The 25633-nt window shown below is 56.7% G+C and overlaps 2 protein-coding genes across 12 annotated transcripts in view; one reads left to right on the forward strand and one right to left on the reverse strand.

The window, feature by feature from the left end:
- On the forward strand, positions 1-25176 carry SLC37A2 (solute carrier family 37 member 2). 3 transcript variants are annotated; one of them, XM_059070325.2, is made up of 19 exons: positions 1-405; positions 13037-13118; positions 13574-13661; positions 13798-13876; positions 15490-15625; positions 16011-16087; positions 16926-17092; positions 17645-17682; positions 17982-18134; positions 18463-18553; positions 20065-20127; positions 20417-20502; positions 20983-21031; positions 21201-21274; positions 21534-21612; positions 21748-21845; positions 22089-22156; positions 22371-22427; positions 23993-24732. In XM_059070325.2, exons 1-18 carry the CDS (start codon positions 347-349, stop codon positions 22399-22401), a joined length of 1518 nt encoding a protein of 505 aa, XP_058926308.1. In that variant the 5' UTR covers positions 1-346; the 3' UTR covers positions 22402-22427; positions 23993-24732. The 3 variants fall into 3 exon arrangements, with proteins under 3 accessions (XP_058926308.1, XP_066895335.1, XP_066895336.1); XM_067039235.1 differs by lacking the exon at positions 1-405 and adding an exon at positions 5737-6174; XM_067039234.1 differs by lacking the exon at positions 22371-22427 and having other exon boundaries at positions 185-405; positions 23993-25176.
- The window catches only part of TMEM218 (transmembrane protein 218), a 29544-nt gene continuing 20825 nt past the window's right edge, over positions 16915-25633 (reverse strand). For 2 of the 9 annotated variants that reach the window (XR_010841484.1, XM_067039238.1), the window contains one exon: positions 21632-23855. Coding sequence is in view for 2 of the 9 variants with exons in the window: in XM_067039238.1 (XP_066895339.1) it covers positions 23808-23855 (48 nt within the window). In the remaining 7 variants the exon portion in view is untranslated. Of the gene's footprint in view, positions 18663-21631; positions 23856-23958; positions 24182-25633 lie in introns of those variants that run through there. The other 7 variants (XR_010841485.1, XR_010841488.1, XR_010841487.1 and 4 more) reach the window with 7 other exon arrangements.

A 25633-nucleotide genomic window follows, 5' to 3' on the forward strand; every position in this document is an offset into this window, starting at 1 on the left:
GGGATCGCAGCTTTCGGTTCCCCGGAGGAAAGTGAGCCGACAAGCGCAGGCCGAAGGAGGGGCCCCCCGAAGCTCGGAGGGCCGCGGGTCCCCAGCCCGGAGGCAGAGCACGAGAAAAGTCCTTGTTCGCGGCCGGCCGGAGGCAGGGCAGCGGGCGTGCGCTTTGCGCTCGGCCGGGCCCGAGGGCGGTCGGGCGCAAGGGGGCGGGGGCTAAAGGCCAAGGTTTGCGGAGTCGGGGCGGGCCGGCCGGCGGGGCATTTAAACTCTGGGGACTGCCGGCTCGGGGCGCGTGCCCAGCTCTGCATCCTCCTCTGCTTCGGCTTCGCTTCGGGTATCGCCGGGCAAGATGCGGTCTTCCTTGGCGCCGGGCGTCTGGTTCCTCCGCGCCTTCTCCAGGGACAGCTGGTGAGAGGGCCTGCGGGGTGGGGGGCGCCGGGCCAGGACGGCCTCCCTCTCCCTCGGGTTCGGCGGATCCGACTCGGGCGGCCGGGAGTCCCAGCGTGCTGGGGGGTGCGGCTCGGCGCGGCGGCGGGTTCTGGCAGGATCTGGCCGGTCGGTGGGGAGGTGGGTGGCACGCACGCCCTAGCTCGCTCCGCCCCCGCAGGACCCCTCCCTGGGAGGCCGCCCAGGAGAGTCTCCGCCATGCCCGTTTGCATCCGCACTTCCAGGCACGCACACACCCCCACCCGCCCGCGGGGAGACCTTCAGAGCGCCTCCTTTATCGCTGAGCACCCCGGGGGAGCCGGGCTGGGCTTGCAGGCTGGGGAACCGAGGTCAGGGCGTGGCGGAGTTGCTGAAAAAGTGGCCATTGGAGTTGTCGAGTGGTCCTTTTGGTCTCTTTTGGCCCTTGGATAACACGAAGGCCAGAACCCAGTGGTCCTGGGAGCTTGCCTTGAGGGGTTCTGGGCCCTGAGAGACGCCCTCCCGGGAGGGCGTGCGTCTCAGATCAGCCCGGCAGCTGCGCCTCAGCACGGTGCTCACCCCAGCGGCGGGCCAGCGGCTTCCACAGGAGTTTTCCTCCTGACCAAGGAGGCCTGAGGAGGCTGCGGATCAGGGGGTGTGCGGTGGGGTGGACGGCTTACAGCCCATTCTTCATCAGAGGCCACACTGGAGCAGTTTGCCTGGTCTGCACAGTGTTTTTTGTTTTGTTTAATACTGTGTTAGTTGCCATCATTTACAAATTATAAAACAACGTAAAGAGCCAGATTCCTCGCTTCTCTGACGTAGCAGTCTCAGGCATAAATTCCCCAAGTATATCATTAGGAGTAGGAGCCCCTTTTAGATGGCGTGCAAGCTCTTAATAGGACCAGCTGGTTGCCGTTTTAAAACAGAAAATCCTGCATCCCCAGCCCCCTCGGTCCTGGGCAAATCAGGACCGTCAGTTGGTGACAGCTGACCGTAAGGCCTCACACTCCCAGCCTTCCTCACTCATTTAGATTATTTACTTGGTCCTTTTTGAGTTTAGGACGCTTAAAAGATATTTTTCAGAAAAAGATGAGATCATGACTCTTGTAAGGATATAAAAATGAACATGGGTTAAAAGATTTTATTTCACTCATAATGAGGGTGCCAGAAGATGTTTTAATTGGCACAAAAGAAAAATCAAAAAAAGAAAAATCCAGGGAGGGGAGAACGGGGTGGGTTATTGTTTAATGGGTACAGAGGTGCAGTGTGAGAAGATGGAAAGGTTCTGGAGATGGATGGTAATGATGGCGGCACAGCAACGTGAAGGTACTCGATGCCACTGAACTGCATACTTTAAAATGGTTAAACGTTAAATTTTATGTTACATATATTTTACCACAATTTTGAAAAGAGAGAATACAAAGAACGTCCCCATTCATAAGTTAGGCATATTGAGGCAAAGCTGGTTGGGAGGGAAGACTGTTGAAACTCTGCCAGTTCATGGACATATTTTATATGACTTACCAGTTACTTACCACTTCATGGAATTCAAGCTCAGTGAAAGGCAAGAATCAGATAACTTGGAGGGGTGTCCTCTGGGCAATGCACAGTTTTCCAGAGAAACACACATTTTTTTCCCCTACAGTCTGCCCTGCTGGGATCAAAAACAGTCTCAGAGAAAGATTATTCTTGATCACAAAATAGGGTTGGTCTCATTAGATTTGATCTGATAAGCTATAGACATAATTTACTATATAGGCCTTGTTAAGTTCACTTTGCTGGAAGTTTTCATAAGGGATCTCGGATTGGACTTTTAAAAGCCTTCTATTATTTACTGTTCTGAGATTATGAAGCCAAGCCAAGAAACTGTCTCCACTAGGTTTTACCTGCTGTACCTATAAATTTAGGCAAATTCCTCTCTTCTTGAGGTCCCCCAAATATCCTAAGTTTCCTGGCCCTGCCAGGGAGTGACCTTGCTGATTTGTGTGTAAGGGAACACAGTAAGCCAGTTTTCTTAGGCGGGTTTTGTATTGGCTGTCAACCTTAATTCCTTAAAAGTGGCAGCAATATTTGATTAAATGAGCGTCATTGTCAAGTACGACATTCTAGTCAAGGCCTTGGTTGTAAAACCAAGTTTTCTAATATGTTTTGGTTAAAAAAAAAAGATCCTTATTGAACTTTTGCAAATAACCATATTTTATAAAAAGCAAGAAGACTCAAAAAAAGTTTCTGAATTCCGAGGGGTCAGGCAGGGAGAATAAGGTATTTACAAATGTTTCAGTTTACAAAAACAGGGTCTCCTAAATTGTTATGGGTTACAGCCAGCTTAAGAAGAAAGACAAGGGGCTTTCTTATGTATTCAGAAGATTGGACACTATAACAACATCAGTAATATTCCAAACGTAAGTGATATTCCTTATCAGTTCTTTCAGTCCTAAGTGATTAATTCTTGTTCTGCTGAATCTTGGGTTTGAAACCTCATAAACCGCAACCTCATAAACTGGTCAGCTTTTTGCTGAAGAGTTTTGGAAATCCTGACTCAGTCCACTGGTATGTTCTTAAAGATATCTGAGTGATGTCATCAGGAGTCCATACCCACTAGTATGTACCTGGTCCTGTGCTTTTCTGAGACGGTTCTTGTTTGCTAAAGATAAAACCTTTGGCCTATAGCTGACTGCACAGCCTTTAGGGAGCATCAGAGTAGAACAAAAACTATCTGTAAGGGACAGAGACCTAAAAAGGTATGGATTAACTTATTAATGATAATTTTCAAAAGTGAATGATCTGATGAGAATTCATGACAAGAAAAATGCAGCTAACAAGGAAGTCAGATTATTCCTGAGGTATGTAAAACAAAATAAAGCCAATCCAAAAAAAAAAAAAATTAGACAATGTCTAAAAACACACTAAGGCTAATTTCAAAGAAGACAGTGAACATTATATCTGATTTATAAAAATGATGAGCATAATTTTTATAGAGGAAAAAATCTTGAGATATATAAAAACCCCAATACATAATTTATATAATATACAAGGAGATACCAATTATGTTGACTTAAGAGATTTAGTAAGTCTGGAGTAAGTCCTAAACATCTATGTTTTAATAAAACTCCATAGGAAAGTCTGATGTACATCCCCAATTGAAAACCACTGACCTAGAAGATGCTAGATTCAAATTAAAGAAGTAAGGTTGCAGCCCAGGTTACATTCAAAATCATAGCTGAAATCATGACTGGTAACATTATACTGTTATCACCAGCCAAAGCACCACCAGGGTGCTGATGCATAGAAACAGATCATGGACCAAGAGGGCGTTGAGAAACCTTTAGAAATTTCTCACACAGCAAACAATTTCTGAGATACTTACATAAGTAAAATATTCTACTTCTCTTTTTTCCCCTTAATAAACAAAAATATATCTCATTACCATATATATTCAAAGTTGTATCTCTCTGCCACTATTGCTCCTAGTAGAGCCTTATTCGTATACATTAATTATACCCTTTAACCAAAGTAACATATTTCAGAGAAAATGAGGGGCAGGGAGATTGGATCATTGCAAACAGCCTGTCCCACTCCAGCATTTGAGAAGAGCTCAGGAAAGCACAACTCTCCACAGACACACACGTCGTTTACACACTTGTTAAAGTGTGAATCCAACCACCGTATTCTCCCACATCTCCCAGGTTTAAGACAGATCCGGATTGAAATCCTCTCACCACTGTGCGCCTTGTGTCGTTAACTTCTCTGAGACTCACTTCCCTCGTGGGTGAAAGTCAGGTGGGTTCTTGAAGGCAAAAGTGATCCATGAACATTCTTGATCTCCCGTGGCTGATGGAGGGCACACGATAAGTGTTCTTTTACTTCTTTGCTGATGCACGCAGGTTTGGACTCCTAACAAACACCAGACGTCAATGTAGTTCCTTCTGTAGGCACATTATTGTGTTCAACTGTGAGGCCTACAAAGATGCTTAAGACACGGTCCTTCCTTCTCGGAATTAAGGATCAAGCTGGAGAGAGGGCGTGTACTCTCATTATCAAATTTGCTGCTTCCCCCTGTACCCAAGGAGGGCTTTTAAGCAGAAGTGAAGAAAGCAGACAGTCCTGGAGCCGGACACCAGAGGGTGGGCTGGCCCTGAGCTTTTGGATTCCTTGTTTGTACCGTGAGGTTACTTGTAACACCTACCTCGTCGTTGTGAGGATTAAAGATTGTCTCGAGATGCAGCAGGTAAAATACTTCGATCAGTGCCAGGCTCATATTAAGCACTATCTAAACATTAATTATTGACTATTTTTCTAGTTGCGTTTCCTACTGCTCTGTGCCAGGCATTGTGTTTGTGGTTCACTGCAAGGTCTTTATTTGTTTCCCCACCGAATTCCCCATTATATGGGTATAATGAGGCACAGAGAAGTTACGCACCTGGTCAAGTGCCGCGTAGCTAGTAAGTAACTGAGGTGAATTTGAATCCAGGTTAGTTAGACTCCCAAGCCCACGGTCTTTTCTCCCGATTAGAGTGTGGGAGGGGAAAAGAAAACATAGCCTTTGGACTTGAGACAAATCACTAAATCTCGAAGGCTCCAGGTCCATGTCTTTAAGATGGAAATAGCAATGTACCTCTATCCCAGGGTTTTGGTGAAATTAAGTGAGCAGATATTTAAAGCACTTAGCCCAGTGCCTGACATGCAGTTAGTACTTGGTAATTGCGCGGTGCTTGTGAGTCTCTGGGGGGGGGGGGGGGGGGCTTCATCTTCATTAGGAGGAACAGGTAGCATTCGCCTTGGTGGATCTGGAGGCATTCTGAGTGGACCCGTGGAGCTGGCGAAGGCGCGGGAGTGAGGACGTAGCCTGTCTTGTCAGCACTGGTCACGTGCAGCCGCAGCTGGCAGGAGCCCGGGGCCTGAAGGCGCGGTCCCCGGACAGGAGGCTGAGAGGCAGGCGGCACGAGGTGTGCCAGCAGAAGACAGAGTCTGAGGGGCTTCTGCCCAGGAAGATGGCACTGCCCCTCCTTCTCCTGTCAGACCCCCTGGGGTCAGGCAGTGTGTCCTTACAGGAGTCACAGCCCCTCTGAGTCCTCCCCAGGCCTGGGCCTGGCCGGTGCCCTGCCTTCTGTGCCAGCGTCCGTGTGGGCACGTCTGGGGACAGATGGCAACGTGGGCATCTTGCCAGAGAGATGAGTATGGCTGCTGATTATGGGGCTGGGCCTGCTTCCTGGGGCCTGTGGGAGGAGGACCAGGTGGCATTCCTGCTGGATGAGCAGGAATGGGTGGGGCACCGGGCAGGCAGGAAAGCAGGAGCTGCGAACTCCCAGCTCGCTGCCCTCCCCCAAGCCCGAAAAGGCTGAGGCGGGCTGGTGGCTGCAGCAGGGACCAACGGCTCTGCCCGCCGGAGTTTGCTGAGGTCCTGCTGCCAGATCCATCGCATCTCATTTCATCAGCCCTTATGGACATCTCACGTGACGGGGACTTTACTACCTTATTTAAAGGAAGATCAAAGTGAGGCTGAGAGGCGAAATGTTATCTCAGTTAGTCTTTAGGGCAGCCTCACGTGACAGGAGTTTACTATCTCATTTAAAAGAAGCTCAAGCTGAGGCTGAGAGGTGTGACAGCTCGCCCAAGGTCACAGGAACAGAACCAGAAGTTAAGACGCAGCCTCTTTTGGTCTAACGTCCTTTTCCCTATTCTGCCATGGCCTCAGACCGGGGACCCAGATGCTGCAAAGTGGCTTTCCCTGTCTTGCTTCTCTTCCTGGTAACTGCCCAGAGATGCCCGGTAAGAGCAGCAGAAAAGGGCTCCTTTAAAAGAGCGGTGATGGTGAGAGGGAGCTCCGAGAAGGAAGGAGAGAGAGAGCCTGGCGGAGGATCTGGAGGGCCGAGCCCACCGCCCCTGTCCCGACCCCCTTCCCTTCCTCGGGCTCCCCAGGCTGATCCGCAAAGAGCATGTGACCCTGCGAGGCTCCCGCCCCTGCCCACACGTGACTGCTTCTTCTCCCCCAGCCGCCTTCTGCTTCCTCTTCCTCTCTGCTGTTTCCTCTTTCCCTCCTTACAGAGCAGGCTGACGCGGCACCTCCGTGGCTTCGGGTGGGGCGGTCGGCCTCAGGGCCCACCCCCTGGTCTAGAAGGCAGCCGGGGTTTGGGGATGGTCTGTACGGATGGCCAAGACCTCACTTCTTCCAGTCGAGCTGTACCACCCGAGTGCTGAGGTCCGAGCTGAGCGGTCCCGAAGTAACACCAGAACTGGGGGCAGACGCCAGGGTCGGAGTCCCTGCAGCCCACAACGCCCGCATCTGACTGTCCGCAAACTGGTGTGCGGGCTGGAGGCGGGGTGGGCAGTATCACTGCTCTCGTTTTGCCCTCTGGCTCCTGCCTCCTCCCCTGGGTCCCTCATGCTGGGGAGAAGGAGTAGGTGAGGGCGAGCTGCTAGGCCTCCAGGGAATCCCGAGGGGAGAGTCCTCATCTTAGCTCCCTGGGGAGGAGGGCCCCGCCACCATCAGCGCGTTCCCACCTGTGCTCTTTGCATAGCCGCTCTTCAGAAGGGAGACCACCAACCGCGCACTGACCCCTTCTCCCAAACCCCACCAGCTCTCACACTCTTCCGGAGTTTTTCCAGGTACCTAAACGAAAGCTCATGCTGTAGCTAAAAGCCACGTCTTTTCATTCTGTCTGAGCACTCAGGCTTCCCCTGCCTAGATTCCTTCCCAAGGCAAAGCAATCTAGCCTATATTTTTCCTCTCTCCTAAAAAAGATCATTATCTTATCTACTCATTCCTTCTAGAAAGGCCCGGGCTCCTTGTGCTACTAGCCAATGGCTCCCTTCTCTGGGAAGGATCTTGGGACCGAGCCCTGTGTCAACCTGATGTCTCTGAGAAAATGCCCAAGTTCCATCTGGAGGGAGGGCAACAGGCAGAGGAGTCCTTGCGCCGGGTCTCAGCCCCAAGAGGGCTTTGCTCCTCTGTCCTCAGAGGCCCTCCCAGACCTGGCCTGTCCCCGGCCCATCTTGTCAGCGGAAGGCCTGGCTCAGGGCTCTGCCCTGTGCTGTCTGTTCCAGGGTGGCCTTCCCCTACCAGGATGTGTCCCAGTGGCAGTGGAGGACTTGGCAGGGGGTGGGGTGATGGCACTGTCACCACTGGCCTGGTTCCTACTGTCCCCAGCCCTCTCTCCTCTTCAGATCTGCTGAGTCCCAGGACAGGCACATCCAGGCACAGGCCACCAAGTGGCACTTTCCTCCGGGCAAGTGCCAAGGTCACCTGCGGCTACGGCCAGCCCAGTCTGTCCCGTGGCCAACCTGAGTAGCCCCAGACATCTACTAGCTGCCCCAGACTTGGCCCAGGGGCTGGGCTGAGGCAGGAGGTGGTAGGGATTGGGCAGTGAGGGAGTTTAATTCCCTATTGGCCTGCCATGGGGATAGGGACCGTCACCAATGTGGTTGCAAAGCAAGGAGGGGGATGCAGGGGCCAGGGGATGACTGGGTAGACATTGCAGAAAAGGGACCTCTTTCCACTGTCTCCTGAGGTCAGCATCCTTCTGCTGGGCTATTTCTTGTTTCCTGTTGTAATGATGGTGGTTGCAGGTCCTTTGGGGTTTTTGTTTGTTATCTGTTGCTGCTTTGGCAGACATTGTTCTTTGTCCCCACCTCAGAAGCATTTCTAGTGCAGAGTATTAATGAGGTCCATAAAGCTATTAGCGTGCTTATTTGAAAGAATAATTTGGACTGTCAGCTAATAGTTAAGAGATAGCTAGTCCACCTCTCTATCTGACTTGGTTACTCAGTAACCAGTGCTGTGTAAGGGGAGGTGAGATTCTAAGAAGTGCCATCTCTCGCTAACACAGACTTAGAGGGCCATGGGGTCCACCCTGCCTGGAACAGTCTGCGGACCTCGCCGTGCATGTTCCCGGGTCTCTGGCCTGCTTGCCCAGCCTGGCCAGCACCTGGGCTGCCATCCCTCCCCCTCGCAGCTGCCCTGGGGCAAGCTAGGCAAAGCCCGACTGTGTATTTCCGCCCCCCGCCCCGCCCCGCTTCCTTTCTGGGGCCTCTTGATTCTGCAGGAAGGGCTTGTGAAAGCCGAAGTGAAACTTGGGGGCAGCAGGAGCACGTCAGCTGTCTCCCCTGTGAGCTACTGTGAGTTTGACAGCCTTTGTGTCAGCCCAGCCCTTCACCGGCCCCATGTCCCCAGTCCCCTTTGAATTACGGCACCTCGGCCTTTTTCTCACAAGAGCTGCCAGAGTGGAATGGAAAGAGGACTTGACTAAGGGGAGGCCCCAAGTATGCTCTGTGCAGCTAGCTGTGCCCCTCTGGGCTCATGCCGCCATTGTGCTGCAGTCCAGGCAGGGGGTCCCAGAGGAGGCCAGTGCCCGTCCTAGCATCACACGGCAACGTTGGTCAGCTTTTCTACTGAGGGATGGGGTTAGAGCTGAGGGAAAGGTCAGGCCAAGCCTCTGGACAGGGCTGGAATCTGGCAGATCAGCATGACTGCGGACCTCTGCTAAGCCTCCCTGTCTACTCGCAAGGGAGAACATGGGCGGGCCCCAGCGGACCGGCCTCTGCTCTCTCCCGTTGCAGGCTCCCGCAGGCGCACTGGTGGCTTCGGGGCATCTTCGCGTTCCACTAACCCACCTCGGTATACTAGGCATGTGGGAGGCGTGGCCATGCTGGCCTCCAGATCCCTGCCTTACAGGCAAATCCAGGGCCTGGAACCACCACCGCTCGGAGGAGGTTGGTGCTAACCCACACACCCTGCTCACCTCCCGTAACAGACAGAGCAGCAGCACGGGCTGCCTCCGCCCCCTCCAGCTTTCCTTCCTCAAAATCTGAAATCGTAGTAGCTGTCATTTGTAAGCGCCCATCGGGTGTGAGGGACATGTAAGAGCTGTCCTATGCATCATCTCATCAACCTGTCAATAGCCCTATGAGAAAGGTGATAAACTCTACTTTGCAGATGACTAACAGGTGTAAGGAATGAAATCAGGTTTCGCCTGATTCCTAAGTCCTTGCTCTTTTCTCTTACAGACACCAGCTCCCTGAAATGCACCACCGAGGGTCTCCCTGGAGGGTGGCTGGCAGGATGGATGAGGCCGAGGGAACCAGCCCCACCTCCTGCGAGGAAGCTTGTCTGGAGCTTCCCAAACTAATCAGCAGGGCAGAGCCCTGGGTCTTCACCTGGCTTAGCATGGGAGGTGTCCAGAACTCTCTGACCTAGAAAATCCCACCCCTCTTCAGTGACTCCCCGTCACCCCAAGAGACAGTCTAAACTCCCCCTAGGCCCTCCGTGACTTGTCCCCTCCCTCCTTCCCCGCTCCTTCGCCTTCCAAGCTTGGCCCAGTCCCACCTTCCAGGCTTCCTGACTACACAGAGTTCCCCAGACAGCTACTGCTGTTCACGCCTCCGCACCCTTGCACACGTACTTCCCTCTCCCTGGCGCCGCTTCCCGCCCCAGCCCTGGTGGACCTGGCCACCTCCTGCTTGTCTGCGAAGATTCGGCTGAAGCCTCACCTCCAGAATCCTTTCCTGACACTGCTCCCATCCCAGCCGGTCTCGGCGTCCCTGCTTCCGTGTCATGCAGGGCTGCCCTCTTTTATGGCACTGTCGCACCAATTCCGTTTGTCTCCCTGCTGACCTGTGAGCCCCTGGAGGGCGGAGGTCTCTCTTACAGTTTCTCTGGGTCCCTAGCCCAGTGCCTGGCACGTGGTAGGATGTGGATGGGAAGGCAGTCCTGTTTCTGCCAGAGAGAATCGAGATGTCAGAAATGGGCCTGGGTGTGCCTGCTATTCTGTCATAGCGTCTGCCATCCAAGGTTGGGAGGGACAGGACTCCAGAAGGCACATAAGGAAGGACACAGGCTGGAGAACGTCCAGGGCAGGTGATCTGAGGTGGGCAGGTGTTGGCACTTGGGGCTGAAGCAGTGTCGTGGTGGGAGGAGGGAGGGAGGAGAAAGGTGGCCGCCAGCAGGGCTGTGCCTTTTTTTTTTTTTTTTTTGCGGTATGCGGGCCTCTCACTGCTGTGGCCTCTCCCATTGCGGAGCACAGGCTCCGGACACGCAGGCCCAGCGGCCATGGCTCACGGGCCCAGCCGCTCCGCGGCAGGTGGGATCTTCCTGGACCGGGGCACGAACCCACGTCCCCTGCATCGGCAGGTGGACTCTCAACCACTGCGCCACCAGGGAGGCCCAGGGCTGTGCCTTTTGATCCCTCACTGTCTCTGACCAGCTCCTGAGTGGGCTCGGCGTGGGCTCGGCACGGCTGAGTTGCAGCCTGGGCCTCCCTGCCTGGCCTGTCAAGGAAGGACAGTCAGCGCTGGAGGGCGCAGTGGGACCTGGGGATCTTTCAGGCCCAGAGGAGATCGGATCTGTCACCAGGGTCAATGGCTGTATCCACGTGGCACAGCCAAGATAGACTCAGCTGATCCTGGGGGGTCGTAAAAGTGGCCCAACAGAGACGTAGGGCCTAGGGTGAGAGTTACATTGTGTTCCCCGGTCTTTGAGCTGGATGTGTTTGGCACCGTCCTCCATGGGCATCTGATGAGGAAACCGGAGGCATAAAAGGCTTAGGGACTTTCCTTTGGTTACACAGTAAAGTAGAGTCATCCATCAAAGCTTTCAGCTTTTTTCCAGACTCAGCAGCTCCCGGGGCAGGACACTGGTGAGTGTTATCTGTAGGGCTGTGATTTTCTTCCATCTCGTGTTGTGCTCTTTGAAGAAGCCCTGCTGCGCACCCTCTCCAATTCTCTCAGAAACACCCCCAACCCTGCCACCAGATTCTGGAAGTTCCTGAGGTAGGAGTCATGAGCCATTTGCCGAGTGGAAAACATTGCAAGCTTGTCTATGTCACAGGGTCACTGCGACAGTCCCTTGGAGTAACCCCAGATTCCCTGGAGCAGCCCTGGTGACTCCCCGCCCCCATGCACCCTCGGCAATGGGGAGCCAGAGAGGCTGGGCAGTGGAGAGGAGCATAAGGTCCAGGCGAAAGGGTCAGAGCCTCGTTCTTAGTGGAACGGAGAGCCACCGAGAAATGTAAAGCCAGGTGACGGCGGGGGCACGTGTACCTTCATTCTCTTCAGAAGATAAACTGTGAGGCGGTGGAGGGAAGGAGACAGAGAACGAGTCCAGGGGTGAAGGGCCCTGGTAGCCCAACCTGAATTCGGCCTCTGCTGAAACACCCCTTCGTCTCACAAGCAGGAGCCTTCACGACATGCTCGGGGGGAAGTGATTTGAGGTTTGGAGGCAGATCCCTGGAGAGGGCTGGCTGAGCCTCCAGTGTCCTGGTCCTTTGGTTCGTGGGTCCCAGGGATAGAAAGGGTTTCAGGCCCCCTTCCCCTTCTTCCCCACCTTCTCCGTGGGCTCTTTAAGAAACCAAGGCTCTGGTCTTTCTCCTGGGCTAGAGTCCATGCTGAGGTCTATTTTCCATGTACTTCGTGGCTCCCGGCTGCTGACTCGACTCAGCTGATGCTGTGACTCAGGAGGACATGGAGGCCCTTCCTCAGACCCTCAGCAGAAGGGGAAGAGGGGAGCATGCAGTGGAAACTTTGGTGGTGCCTGCCTGGCTGAACTGTTCTTTCCTCCCCAGACCAGTGCATGGGATGAGAAGCACTGGTGCGAGAGGGCCCATGTGATGTGTGAGCCACAGTTGGAAAGGATGACCCCTCTGTCCAGTGGAGTGGACCAGGGCAGAGGACCTGGGTTCCGTCACCAGCTTTCCCTCTGTTGCCACATTTCCAACTAGGTTTTGGGCTCTGCCCCTACTGGGCCGCAGCAGGTGCTGTTTCTGCTGTGTTCTAGGCTTAAGAGCAGCGTTGACCTCACTTTATTTTATTTATTTATTTTTAAAATGAATTAATTTTTAAATTTTTGGCTGCGTTGGGTCTTCTTTGCTGAGTGGGGGCTTTCTCTAGTTGCATCGAGTGGGGGCTGCTCTCTGTTGCAGCGCGCGGGCTTCTCATTGTGGTGGCTTCTCTCGTTGCGGAGCATGGGCTCTAGGCATGCAGGCTTCAGTAGTTGTGGCTCGCGGGCTCTTGATCGCAGGCTCAGTAGTTGTGGCGCACGGGCTTAGTTGCTCTGCAGCATGTGAGATCTTCCCGGACCAGAGCTCGAACCCGTGTCCCCTGCATTGGCGGATTCTTAACCACTGTGCCACCAGGGAAGTCCCGACCTCACTTTAAAGATACACCCTTCTCCCACATCAGCCTCCTACCGGCTTCCACCATGTCCAGTATTTTAAATACTTCCACCATGTCCAGTATTTTAAATACAATTCTATCTCCCTGCCCCCATCTCTCACACACACAGAGGCACCCCGATCTTAGGCCAGAGAGAAGTAGAGGTGATGGGCAGTGGTAAGAACAGGAGGGGGTACTTTGGTGTCGTCTAGGGCGCTGATGCTGGGCTAGCTCTGTCGGGAGGCCTCGGGAGCAGGAGGAGGGACATAGGGCCCCCCGAGCGCTCTGGCCTCTGGCATCTGTTTCTGCCCTCCCCTTGGCCTCTGCCCCGAGGAACTTGTGTCTGGAGGGGAGCCTGATGCAGGAGAGCTGGCGGTGCTGGGGCTCTGAGGCTGCTAGAACGGGCACAGGTGGCATGCTTCCTGGACACAGTAGAGGCGGGGGGTCCGAGCTCCCTGCTAACCCAGTTGCCCACCTTTCCCTGAAGGTACCGAGGCTTCATCCTGCTGATCACCTTCTTAATCTACACCTGTTATCACATGTCCAGGAAGCCCATCAGTGTCGTCAAGGTGAGGCTGGCCTGGGGGTAAGGAAGAAAGCAGGAGATGCTGGGCCCCAGCGGAAATACACTTCCGTAGAACGGTCTAGAACTCAGCATATAACCGTCGTTGTTCCCTTACCGTGGTCACTGAGCCTGCCCCTTCCCCTTGGCACAGTCCCACTTTTAGCAGTTCTTTTTTCCCAGGAGAGTTTCCTGGGTTTACTCACCAAGACGGTGGTGGCGGGGGCGGCGGGTGGAGCCAGAGAGCAGACACCCTGGGCCCCGTGTCTACCCTGCTCGTAGACCCCCCCTTGCCCTTCACCGAGGCTCTGCTGTGGCCACTTGCCCCTGGAGCCGGTTCTTGCCGGAGGAGGGAGTGTGGGGTCCAGTGGAGGGGGGCAGCGGGGCTGGTGTGTTGGAGGCTGCTTGCTCCTTTCGGGGCCACAGGATGCCCCCTGACCTGTGCGCCCATGGCCTCTCCAGAGCCGTCTGCACCACAACTGCTCAGGGATGATCCGGCCCATCGGCGACACCCACAACGACACCACGTGGTGCAACTGGGCCCCATTTGGTAAGGGCGGGGCAAGCTGTTCTTCCCCACACCCCACTCCCCCTACCCAGGAGAGGGTCGACCGGGGCCGGAAAGCGCTTCCTGCAGGGGCGTCCAAGCAGCCAGCCAGCTTCGTGTCTCTCCCGCCGGCTTTCAGATCAGAGCAACTACAAGCAATTGCTGGGGGCGGTGGACAACGCCTTCCTCGTGGCCTATGCCGTCGGCATGTTTATCAGGTGAGAGGGAGGCAGAGCCTGCGAGTGCCCCGAGTAGAGCCGCTCAGAGCCGCTGTCTCCCCTTGGCCAAGCGGGGGCCCCCCAGGCGGAAATGAGGCCAGACTTGCACACGTCCCGTCGGCCCGTAGCCAGCGTGCTCCCACGGTTACTGAGCCTGCGCCTTCACCTGGCCAGCTCCCACTTTTAGTAACTCTTTTTCCCGGAAAGGGTTTCCTGGATGTCCTTTTGAGTTTATTCACTCAGATGGCAGTGTCAGTGGTGTGGCTGGAAAATGGTTTGTCCTAGACCGGGGTCCTTCAAGGATAGCCCCGGATGCTAGGGAAAGCCCAGCACGGCTTTTACGTAGCAAGCGTGATGTTTGTTCCCAGGAATCGAAGATGACTGAGGCAGGGTACCACCTCCAGAGAGCTCACGGCCTAGTGGAGTGACTGATGACATCAGCAGCTAGTTATAAAGCAGTGTGGTGGCTCCCAGACAGGTGGCTTCATACGGGGCACTCTGGGGGCTCCGAGGGGGTCACTCAGCGTGAGCTGGGATTAGAGAAGAGGGGTTGGGGAAGGCTTCTTAGAGGAGCTGACACTTGAACTAATGAAGAATTGGGCTTGGCAATGCGGAAATGGCTAGGTGGAGGGAACAGAGTAAGGCGAGTGTGAAACAGCCTGATCTGGGGGGACAAATAACAGGTTTACCAGAGTGTAAAATGCAGGAGATGGGGCTGAAGAATGAGGTCATTGTGTACCAGGCTGTGGGAGCAGGAGAGCCTCTGAAGGGTGGCATGTTCAGATTAACGTGGCAGACAGATCGCTGTGAGGGTGACGGAAGGTAGATTTGAGGGAGAGTAGGGCTGAGTACCAGGTCACGCTAAGAACCAGATCTCATAATAGCTCAGCTGAGCTTTGAGCAACGCCTGAGTTAGAACAATAGTAACAGAGATGAAAAAGAAACGACGCACTGGAGAGAAGTAAGTAAAAGGTACGGGTCTTGGAGGCTGCTTGTGAAGGGTGGGACGGAGAGGCAGGAAACTGAGGTAGCCCCGTGGTTTCTGGCTTGAGGGGCCAAACGTGGTGGCGACATCCACTCAGATGAGGGGCACAGGACACGCGGCAGGGTGGGGGGCGGAGGCAGAGGAGTTCTGTTTTGGGGGTTGTTGAGCGGCAGTTGTTTTGGGGAACATCCCAGGCAAGATGTCTGGAAGGCATCTGGATACGATCGTGGAGCCCGGGGGGAGAGTTCGGGGCTGTAGGTATGTAGCTGGGCTGTGTAACACATACATAGGTGGTAGTTACAACCATAAAAGTGATGCAAGAGAAAATGCATGAGAAGCACTGGTCAGCCAAGGCGGGAGGCAGATGGGCCACGGTGACCTCACAGAGGCCACGGAGAGCACACTTCAAGACGCTTGGTCAGCAGCGTCAAATAAAGCAGAGGAGCCCAGTGGGTGGAGGACCGAGGGGGTCCCTGGCGTGTGGCAACACAGAGGTCACTGGTGGTCACCTTAGCAGAGTCGTTTCGGTGGCTTTGGGCGGGGAGCGGGGGGGTGGAGAGATAGGCGGTAGAGAGCCGAAGGGCGCAGGTAGCAGAGATTACCAAGGATCCAACTCTCTCTTCTGCAGTGGCATTTTTGGGGAGCGGCTCCCCCTCCGTTACTACCTTACAGCCGGAATGCTGCTCAGCGGCCTTTTCACCGCGCTCTTTGGCCTGGGGTATTTCTGGAACATCCACGTGCTCTGGTACTTTGTTCTTATCCAGGTACGAACCTTCACCTTGCACTCAGGCCTCTGTTCCCGGCACAGAAAGATAGTAGAGGCTGCAGGTCCTTCCCAGCCGCCCCAGGTCCCGGCGCATCCAGCCCTGTGCTCCTTTATCCCCATGCGGGGTTCCATTGCCCATTGCCCGTGGTCAGCCTCGTGGGCTCAGTGAGTTTGCGCTGAGCGCGACCCTGAGGTCCGTGGAGGTGCCTGCGAGGCCTGGTCTCTGCCGCGGGGATCTGGGGCCACAGGAGAAATCAGCTGGTGGGTTAGGGGGTGCGTGCACGCAGGTGAAGGAAGGGGGTGCGTAGTGTGCGCTGCGGAGGGGCCCCCATCCCAGAGGCTGCACCTCTCAGCCCAGGCCTGTCCCGCCTCCCTCCCTGCAGATCTGCAATGGACTCGTCCAGACCACGGGCTGGCCCTCCGTGGTGACCTGCGTGGGCAACTGGTTCGGGAAGGGGAAGTGAGTGTGATGGGGTAGGAGGGTGGGCGGCGCCTGGGGGGCTGGGCTGGTGGGTCCCTCGTGGCCCCTAATGTGATTTCAGGGTCAAAGATTAGAAACTTGCCTCCATCTTGCTGACTTTCACAGGCCGAGATACACACGTTTTAGTGACTAAAAGCAGTACTGATTTTCTCGTCGCTAAGGTTTTGATCCTTAAAACCCGCAGCCTCAGTTATGCTTTTTTCCTCTTAATAGATGAATTTGAATTTCCATTTTGCGTGAAGACAAAAACGAAGCCTATAAAACTGTGTTTGTATACACACACACGTATATGTGTTTGTATATATATATATATATATTTTTTTTTTTTCCTTGAACTGGCTTTTGTGCAAAAAAAAAAGTTTCTTTAGGGCAGGGTTTCTCAACCCTGGCACTATTGACATATGGGGCTGGATAATTCTTTGTTGTGGGACCGTCCTACACAGTGTAGGGGGTTCAGCAGCCTCTACCCTAGATGCCACTAGCACACCCACAGCTGGGACGGCCAGAACTCTCCAGACAGTGCCCGTGTCCCCTGGGGGCAGAGTCACCCCTGGCTGAGGACTTCAGAGTCACGGCCTGAGGGCAAGAGAAGAAAGGGGCGGGGCTCTGGGCCCTGGGGCAGCAGGAGCCAGAGAGCGCTTGCTCGGGGAGCCCCGGCCTTGCTGCCCCTCCCTTGACACCAGCAAACCCTCCCGCTCCTCCCTGAGTGGGGTCTTCAGCTCGGAGGCTGCAGGTGGTGGGGCGGTCGCCAGGAGCCCTGTGCTTCTCTTCTTACTTTTCCCATTCTTCTCTGCCTCCCTCCCCCCCTCCCCTCCAGGCGGGGGCTCATCATGGGCATCTGGAATTCGCACACGTCCGTAGGCAACATCCTGGGCTCCCTGCTCGCCGGCATCTGGGTGGATGAGCGGTGGGGCCTGTCCTTCGTGGTGCCCGGCGTCATCACCGCCATCATGGGCCTCATCACCTTCTTCTTCTTCATCGAATGTGAGTGGAGCCCTCCCTCCCCACAGCGCCGGGGCCGAGCCTCCCGGTTCGGCCCAGGGAGAAGGCGGCCGGTAGCGCGGGAGAGCGGGGTTGGAGCCACAGACGTGTGACTTGGGACGGACAGCCTCTCGGCCTCAGTTTGCTCACATGTGACCTAAGTATAACAATGCCTGCTTCCCTGGGCTGTGGAGCGTTTCCGTGAGACGTGTAGTCAGGATGCCTGGCAAGCGCTGGCTCTTCTGAGGCTGAGGAGGGAAAGGTGGGGTGGCCCTCTCCACGTTTGCTGCCTCTTCCCAGCTCCCTGACAGACGGGCCAGGGAGTCAGGGCCACCACGGCCGCTTGTAGCAAGAGAACGAAAGTCCACGAGGCAGTGGTGACACGACTCATGGTTGGGAGACCCAGACCTTGAAGGTGGTCTCCGGAGCCCCGGTTCCATGCTCCCTTGTGCTGGAAAGTCAACTCACCCCCTTTGAGGAGGGGTGGGGAACCCCACGCCATGCAAGGTGAGGGCCTGGCCTGCCGGGAAGCTTCTTAGAAGATTTTCCTTTCAGACCCAGAAGATGTGGACTGCTCCCCGCCTCAGCACCATGTGAGTGTGGCCCCCAGTCCTATCCCTGCCCTCCACTCCACCCGGGGGCTGGTCCCAAGGAGTGGAGGAGGGGCCCGTGTGCCCACGGTTACTTCACAGGCCCTTGGGTGAGGGCCAGAGTCATGCCCTTGGGTGGCTCCCCGGCAGCCTGCGGGCCTGGCAGGATGTTGGTCCAGTCCAGGAGGGGGACACATACCTCTTCCAGTGTGGGGGCCCCTACCTCTCACGTGGGCTGTCCCTCCAGCTGGTGGGAGGGTGGTACGTGGACGTGCCCACAGCAAGGGCTCTTGTCTGCTCAGGGTGGGCTGGAAGAGGACGGGGACAGCGCTGAGGACCCTGGCAACGGACCCCAGTCCAACAGAGAGAACGGCCTGGAGTCTGCCGTCAGCTCCTCCAAGGAGCCAAGTGCTCAGCCCGCTGCCATCAGCTTCTTTGGGGCGCTCTGGATCCCGGTGAGTCTTCCGTGGACTGGAAGGAGGAGCCAGGCTCTCCAGAATTTTCTGCTGGGTCTCAGGAGATGGGGATCTCAGCGTGACCTGTGGTTTCCAGAATTTCTTTACATGCAGTGCCTAGGGAGGGCGGCCCACCTGGGGAGGGGAACATGGGAGGCCCGTCCTGACAGCACATCTGCGCTGCAGGCACACTGCTGTCGCTGAGGCTGGAGAGGTCCTCGGGGCTGCTCTGTGCAGTGGGCGGTGGAGAGTGCTGGGATGGGGCTCTGCTGACGGACCAAGGATGTCTTGCCCCTGTTTCCATCGCGCCCTCTGTCACGCTCCCCAGGGTGTGGTCGAGTTCTCCTTGTGTCTGCTCTTTGCCAAGCTGGTCAGTTACACCTTCCTCTACTGGCTGCCGCTCTACATCTTCAATGTGGGTGAGTACCCGGCGAAGAAGAGGTGAGCAAGGGAGGGGTCTCTGAGGAGGAAACCTGTCACGTGATGCGTATGACTCCAGGAATAGGCAGGATTTCTGCTGAACCTCTCCTAGGGCAGGAGGGAAAGTTTTGTTCTTTAATGAGAAGCTAAACCTTGCAGACGCACCACCCCCCCCCCCCCCCCCACACACACACAAGTCCCTGATTCCAGCCACTTTTCCTCCCTTGGCGCTGAGTCGGGGTTAGGAACTCAAAGCTCTGTCCTGCAATCCTCCCTAACTTCTTCTCCAGCCTCAGGTGTAGGAGAAACCCCCCTCCAGGCTGCTTGGCTCATAGATGGGCGGGACTGGAGGGTGCTGGAAACGGTCTGCCTTTTGAGTGCCTCCGGGAGCCCCTTAAGCCTCCCCCAGCCCAAGGAAGAGGGCCTGATGAGCTACCCCCACTGCCTGTAGCCTGGCAGGAAACACTGTTCTCTTCCAAGGAGGGCTGCCGGGAGCCTCGGGGGACTGATGCCCTTTGCCTGGGTCTGCTGGGCTGCCCACCTTGTGGTCCGCCTCTCCCCTGCCTCTGCCCCTGCCCGAGGACGGACAGATGCGGAGAGGTCACTCTTGTGGTTGAAAAGGATGTTCCCTTATGTTCCCCTGTCCTGGATCTCTGGTTTTCCACACGTGGAGCTACTCTATCAGGGACCAGCTCCGCCCCCAGAGCCCCAGAGCCTCAGAGCGCCACCAGGGCCAAGGACCACTCAGCCAGGGCTGCCGGGCTCCCTCCAGGCCCCGCGGGAGGGACGAGGCTGCCCTCCACACAGCATCCCTGCACCGCACAGGATGCGGTGGGGAGGAGTCCGGGCCAGGTCTCAAGCTGTACCTCACCCCCCCCCACCCCGCCCCCCGGTTCCGTCTGAGGGGCCTCTCGACGGGGGTGGATCACCAGGGCAGCCCTGTGGTCACTGACTCTTTGTTCTGTGGCCTTGATGCTGGCTACAGAGTGTGAGCCAACCTTGAGGGCTGGGCTACAAGTCAAGCTTCTGGGCGTCCCTTTTTCTAATTCTAGGGCGAGGTCTGGGACTTGAGGTCCCCATTTTCCCACAAGCCTCCTTCCTGGCTCTGTTTATAAGCAGGGACCTCAAATGGAGGTGACAAGCTTCTGTGCGGACCAACCGCTCGGTCAGGGGCAGGGCAGGAACGTGGCTGGACGGGCTGAGGCTCAGTGAGAGCAGTTGTGCCCCCAGTGGGACAGGGTCCCCAGGGGACCAGATCCCAGTGCTTTCATAGAAGGGCTTTGCCGGGAGGTCAAGGCCATCCGACGGGACTGGGGGCCGGAAAGGGCATCCGGTCCCAAACTGCTGCAGACTCACTTGTGACCTTGGCCAGTCACTTCTCCATGGCCCCCCACTCCTTCCTCTGAAGGTGATAGTGGACCAGGTGTCTGCAGGGACGCTCCCGGCGGTGGACCCCCAGGATGTCTGCCCTGAGCCCCCAGGTCTGAACACACGCTTTTGTCTTCCACAGTCCACTTCAGTGCCAAGGAGTCTGGGGACCTGTCCACGCTCTTCGATGTTGGTGGCATCGTAGGTGAGGCCGTGCCCTGCTCTGCCTCTAGGCCGCATCCCCCTCCTCTCTGGTCACGGTACAGAAAAAAGGGACGGGTCCAGTGGGATGTGACCTGGGCAGGTGGCATCGGAGGGAAAAGGTGGCGTCGTGCCCAGGTGGTCTTCCCTTGAGCAGTGGGTGTGGGGGAGGCCGCGGAGGGGGACACTCAGCCAGCTCCGGGTGCCCGGCCCCGGTCCCTGCTGGGCTGAGTGACGGGGCAGTGCTGGGGACCCCACGTGCCTGGGGCGGCAGCGTGCACATTGTGTTCCAGGCGGCATCCTGGCGGGGCTCGTCTCTGACTACACCAATGGCAGGGCCACCACCTGCTGTGTCATGCTGATCTTGGCCGCCCCCATGGTGCGTAGAGCCTCAAGGGCAAAGTGCGTGTGTGTCTTGGGCTGCTGAACTCTGTGCACGCCTGGGCATCACGCACACACCCGTCTCTCTGCGTGTGTACATCCGCGTGCACGGCCGGCCGGGGGAGGAGAAGCCAGGGTCAGCACAGGAAAGAGATCCAGGCTGAGAACTTGGGAAAGGGATTCGTGGTTATTTGGCCTTGGTGAGAAGGGGGAGGCCAGCTGCTGAGCTTCTTGACCAAGGAAAGAATAAGTGATTGAGGTTCGATATGAGAGGAGACTTTGGGGGCAAAGGGAAATGATAGATTACCACGTATTAGACCCTGCATCCCTGGGACACGAAGACCGAGAGGCCTGGGTATGAGAAGGAAGAGGAGAGAGGGGACCTCTGGGGTTCCCAGACTTCTGGGCTCCAGTCTAACAGAGGCAGCCCGTGGGGAAGCCAGGGTGTGACTCCGTCTCCCCCCTTCTCCTCTCTCAGATGTTCCTGTACAACTACGTTGGCCAGAGCGGGATCAGCGTCTCCATAGGTGAGGAGCTGGCGCTGCCTCGGGGACACCGCGAGGCTGGCCTGGGGACGTGGGTGGGAGGCTCGGGGAAGTGGAGGTTCTCAGCCTGACGCCTGGGGGACTCCCCCGCTTTGGGGCTGGGGGTGGCGGTGGCCTCTCCTCTCTAACTGGGCCGTCTCCATCACGTCAGTAATGCTGCTCATCTGTGGAGCCCTGGTCAACGGCCCTTATGCCCTCATCACCACTGCTGTCTCGGCCGACCTGGTAAGCGGAGCCAGCTTGGGGATTGGCCAGGGCCTGTGTCTCCAGGCCCATCTTCACGTCTTTCCCCCTCCTCCTGCCTGCAGAGACGAGATCCTCAAAGTCCTTCAGAATCGGCCGTCGGCCCCCCTTTCTCCCCAGCTCCGAGCCCCCGTCGCTGCCTTCCCCTGAGCCAGTCCCTCTCCCGGTCCTGGTCCCGGTCCCGGTCCTGCTCGGTGCCGCCTCTTGGTTCAGGCCTCCCCACTCTGCTGTCTCTCCCCAGGGGACTCACAAGAGCCTGAAGGGCAACGCAAAGGCGCTCTCCACCGTCACGGCCATCATCGACGGCACGGGATCCATAGGTCTGTGACTCTCGCTCTCGGCAGCTGAGCCCCAGGCCTGGTCTCGGGCGCACTCTTGGGTTGCTGCCCTCTTGCGGGCAGGGAGGGCCGGGGTCCCTGGTGCCGGGCCCTTCTCTCATGCTGGGCTCCACACAGGTGCGGCTCTGGGGCCTCTGCTGGCCGGGCTCATTTCCCCCACAGGCTGGAACAACGTCTTCTACATGCTCATCTCTGCCGACATCTTGGCCTGCTTGGTAAGAGCTTTGGGGCGCACAGATGGGTATGGGGAGGGGCCCTGTCCTGCGGGGCTGGAACCCTGGAAAGTCCCGAAGTGTCCAAAGTGGTCCAAAGTGTCAGCCATCCAGGGCTCTGCGCGGAACCACTCTGCATCCCACGGGTGAACCCCCGCGGAGTGACGCTGTGAGCCAGCCGAGCGGTCACCGAGCGCTGGGGACCAGCCACGTGCTCCACGCTGATGTCAGCCTCCCTCCCCTCAGCTTCTCTGCCGGTTGGTGTACAAAGAGATCCTGGCCTGGAGGTCATCATCCCTGAGTAGAGACAGAGGGTAAGTCCTGCGGAGGGAGCGCCGGAGCCCTGCCTGCCCGGCCTCACTTCTCCCGGGAGTCAAATCCGGCACTCAGTTGCTCGGCACCAGTCTGAGCCTAGCTCCAGCCGAGACCTCAGGAACTTGGAGCCGGATGCTGAACGTGCTCCGGGAACCCCTGCCTGGCCCCCAGCTCCACTAACCTGTCCTCTGTTATCCCCATGTGTCTCCATAGCTCTAGTGTGGCCCTAACCCACGCGCGGTAGTATTTTCCTCAAGTCCCGTGACTTTTGTGAGTATTTTCTTCAAGTCTCTAACTACCGTGCCCTTAGAGTGCATGCGAAGCCTCTCTCCTCCAGTGCGGTTTTTCTGACTTTCGCTTTCTCCTTGGGGGCCAGTTCCAAAGGCTCTGGGTCCGGGCAGAGTGTGGTGCTTGGGAAGTGTTTCCTAAGGGGCCGGAGCTGCTGTGAGGGTCGGCAGCCTCTCCTCCTTAGGGAGGGAGATAGGGCTTTGGACGTAGACCTCAGGACAGAGGGGCCAGCATCCAGGGAAATCGTTTTCCCTCTGAACTTGGACCCTGAGCCGTCTGTGCCTCCCGAAGTTCAGAAGCCAAGGGCACCTGGCCCCTCTGCCTGGGGTGTGCAGACAAAAGCGGCTACCAAGCAAAGCCTCTGGAGCAAAGCCCAAAGCTGGCCTGCTGTGCTCTCTGCCTGTTGCCCGGCGGTGGCGGGCGTGGAGGCCGTGCAGATAGGCCCGTGGCTGAGGCAGCGCGCTAGAGGCTGGGCCGCGCGGCGGCTGCTGCTGGGGTTGGCAATGTTCTCTCGTGGCCTTTCTGGCTCTCCTTAGGAAGCTCTTGCTAATGAGAAGCTGCCGGAGCGATGGACCTGGTCTGGATGGTAAATGTGAGGAAGCGCCCCCTGGGGTCATGGTAACCAGCACTGTATCTGGGGAAGGACTTCCCTTTGAGGAAGGCTGTCGTCCGGGTTCAGGGGGAGAGGAATGCAGGGCAGGAGGCATTAACAGGGTCTGTGTCCTGCCCTGCCCTGGAGGGGGAGCTGTGGATGGCACCTCACTCAACCGGTGCTCCTTCCACCTGCTGTCCCCCGCCCGGGCCTGGGGGGGGGGGGGCGTTGGGAGGAGAGGAAGTGATGCAGAAAGGGAAAAGAATGAGCGCGTAGTAAGCATCTGCTCTGCGCGTGAGCTGAGTCTGTCTGTAGCTGTACTGGCTTCCCTCTCAGCAGCCTGGAGAGGTAGATGTTCTCACTTAGAGGTGAGAGAACAGAGGCTCGGAACTCATGGGACACGCCTCAGGCCTTTAGCTGGTCCCAGCAGAGCCTGAGTTTGGCCCCAGGTGTGCGGGGTTGGCTTCTCTCTGCATCCTCAGCGGGTCCTTCTCTGAGGAAGTCGTGTGTGGGAGAAGGAGAGTCGCTTGCTGGGGCACAGGGAGCCCGGGGCTTGAAACCAGAAATGCTGGACAATCCTGACTTCTCTGCTCACCTGCTTCTGTAGAGCCTCGGGCACCTTCTCTGAATGTCCGCGTCCTTGTGTGTCAAATGGGGATGCTCGTTTCTAAATACCTGATAGGGCTGATCTCGGGCTGCGACAAGCTGGGTATGTGGTACTGCTTTGCAGACTGGTCAGACGCGGTACGGACGTTGTAAGCTTTTTCACGTTATTCTGGCTTGGTGTTCCCTGCTTGCCGAAGAGGTGACAGGGAGCCCTAATTGTAGTGAACGGGATGAAAGGCAATTATTAAGGGACCCTCGGGACCCGCCTTCCCCGTCCCCACCGTTGGGGCAGGAGCTTGTTAACCCGTGTCTCACCTTCTCTTCCACTGCCTCTCTGCTCCTCACGCAGGTATAGAGAAATGTGAGGACCCGATCGCAGCAGAAACTTGGACCCAGCACCAGCCAGCGCAGCCCACGAGGCTTCCACGGGCTAGGGGACCCTCCGCCGGAAGGGGACCACCAAGCTTGAGGCCACGGAAGACTCCAGGGCCTTGTTGGAGGACGGAGGGGACGCAAAGTGCCCACTCAACTAAGGCGCCTTGAGACCAAAACATGAGGGGGCAGCTCCGTGTGATTAATGGACCCGTTTGGTATAGGGTCACTTACAGGGTGGCATCGGGAACGGGCTCACGTGGACAGCGGTCTGGGAGCGCTCCACACCACCAGGGGCCACCAGGACAATTTTATAGTTAACCCGGGGCAGGGGGGCGGGTACTTGGAAACAGGACATGCATTCTTAAGATTTATGAATGGGTAACTAGTCTCGTGGCTGCCGGGAATACGTCAGGGGAGGTTTTCATCATTGTTTGGGGACTAACAGAGCATACAGGCTGCCTGGTCCTAAAGATTATTAAACAGTGTCTATTAACTACAAAGCCCTTGATGACAGAGAAGTGATTTACCGCACAGTATACAGTCCTGGGTAGGGGAGCGGAAGGAGAGAGGAACTGTGGGAGCCCCGGAGGCGTCAGTTACGCCGACAGCGAGAAAGGCCCGAGCTCTGGAGGCCGCCGGCGGAAGGGATCAGGGCTAAGTGGTGTCTGCATTTTGGTGCAAGAAGGGATATGCTCAGACTCCTGCTTGTTCAGATTCCGAGACAGAGGTGAGAGGCAGAGGTTCAGCAGGGCCAAGGCCTAGAAAAAGCATGTCTCTCCTTCTCACGTTAAACGGGAACCTCTGTAATCAGCCTGCACCTAGAAGTGGCTATTTCAGAGCCACCCGGCCTCTCTTTGTCCCTTTGTCCACAAGCCAGTTTTCTCCGTGTGTTTCCTCACGTTGGCACTCCTCCATCTACCCTCCATTTGGTCCTGTTTCTAACTCCTGACCCATTTTGATTAAAGCATTATTGCCGTATCCTCCAGGGCAGGACTAGGGAGAGACGGGGAGGCGTCACTCCCGACCGTGAGCCCCTTGCCTGCTCTCATCCCCGCCCTCTGCGTCCCCAGCTTAGGTGGCTTGTCAGGGCAGTGCTGTAGGGGAAGGGTGGGGCAGAGAGCATGACCAAAGTACCAGTTATTAAATATTTTGATAACGAAATGCCAGTGGTTACCGAGTACTCACTGTTTGCCAGCTCTGCTCTAGGAAGGGGGTAGGCAGTGGACACAGGAAAAGGACTGACACCCTAAGCACAGGCAGCGGGGTGGCGTGACTAGCAAGGAGGGAGGGTGCTGCTGGCTTCGTGCAGGCAGCTGTTACGTGTGCAGCTCACGGCCCCCTGCAGCTGGCCTCCTCTCCCGCGTGTTCTGGCCGCGCCCCAAACCCTTGGATCTGCCAGGCCAGCGCTTGGCATTTCTGTCTGCCCCCTGAAGCTGCCCATTAGCCCCGATCCAGATGTCGCCAGCTGTGCCTGTGCTCGTCCTGTCAGGGCTCACATGGGCCGCTGGGGCAGCGTCCCAGGGCCACAGGGTGGTGTGCTGGGGTGCTGACAACTGGCGTGCCCAGAGGAGGCAGTCGTGAGGACACTGAGGACCCGCGGGCGAGCCTGTGGGCA

The sequence above is a fragment of the Kogia breviceps genome, chromosome 7, assembly GCF_026419965.1.
Source record: "Kogia breviceps isolate mKogBre1 chromosome 7, mKogBre1 haplotype 1, whole genome shotgun sequence".
NCBI classification, from domain to species: domain Eukaryota; kingdom Metazoa; phylum Chordata; class Mammalia; order Artiodactyla; family Physeteridae; genus Kogia; species Kogia breviceps.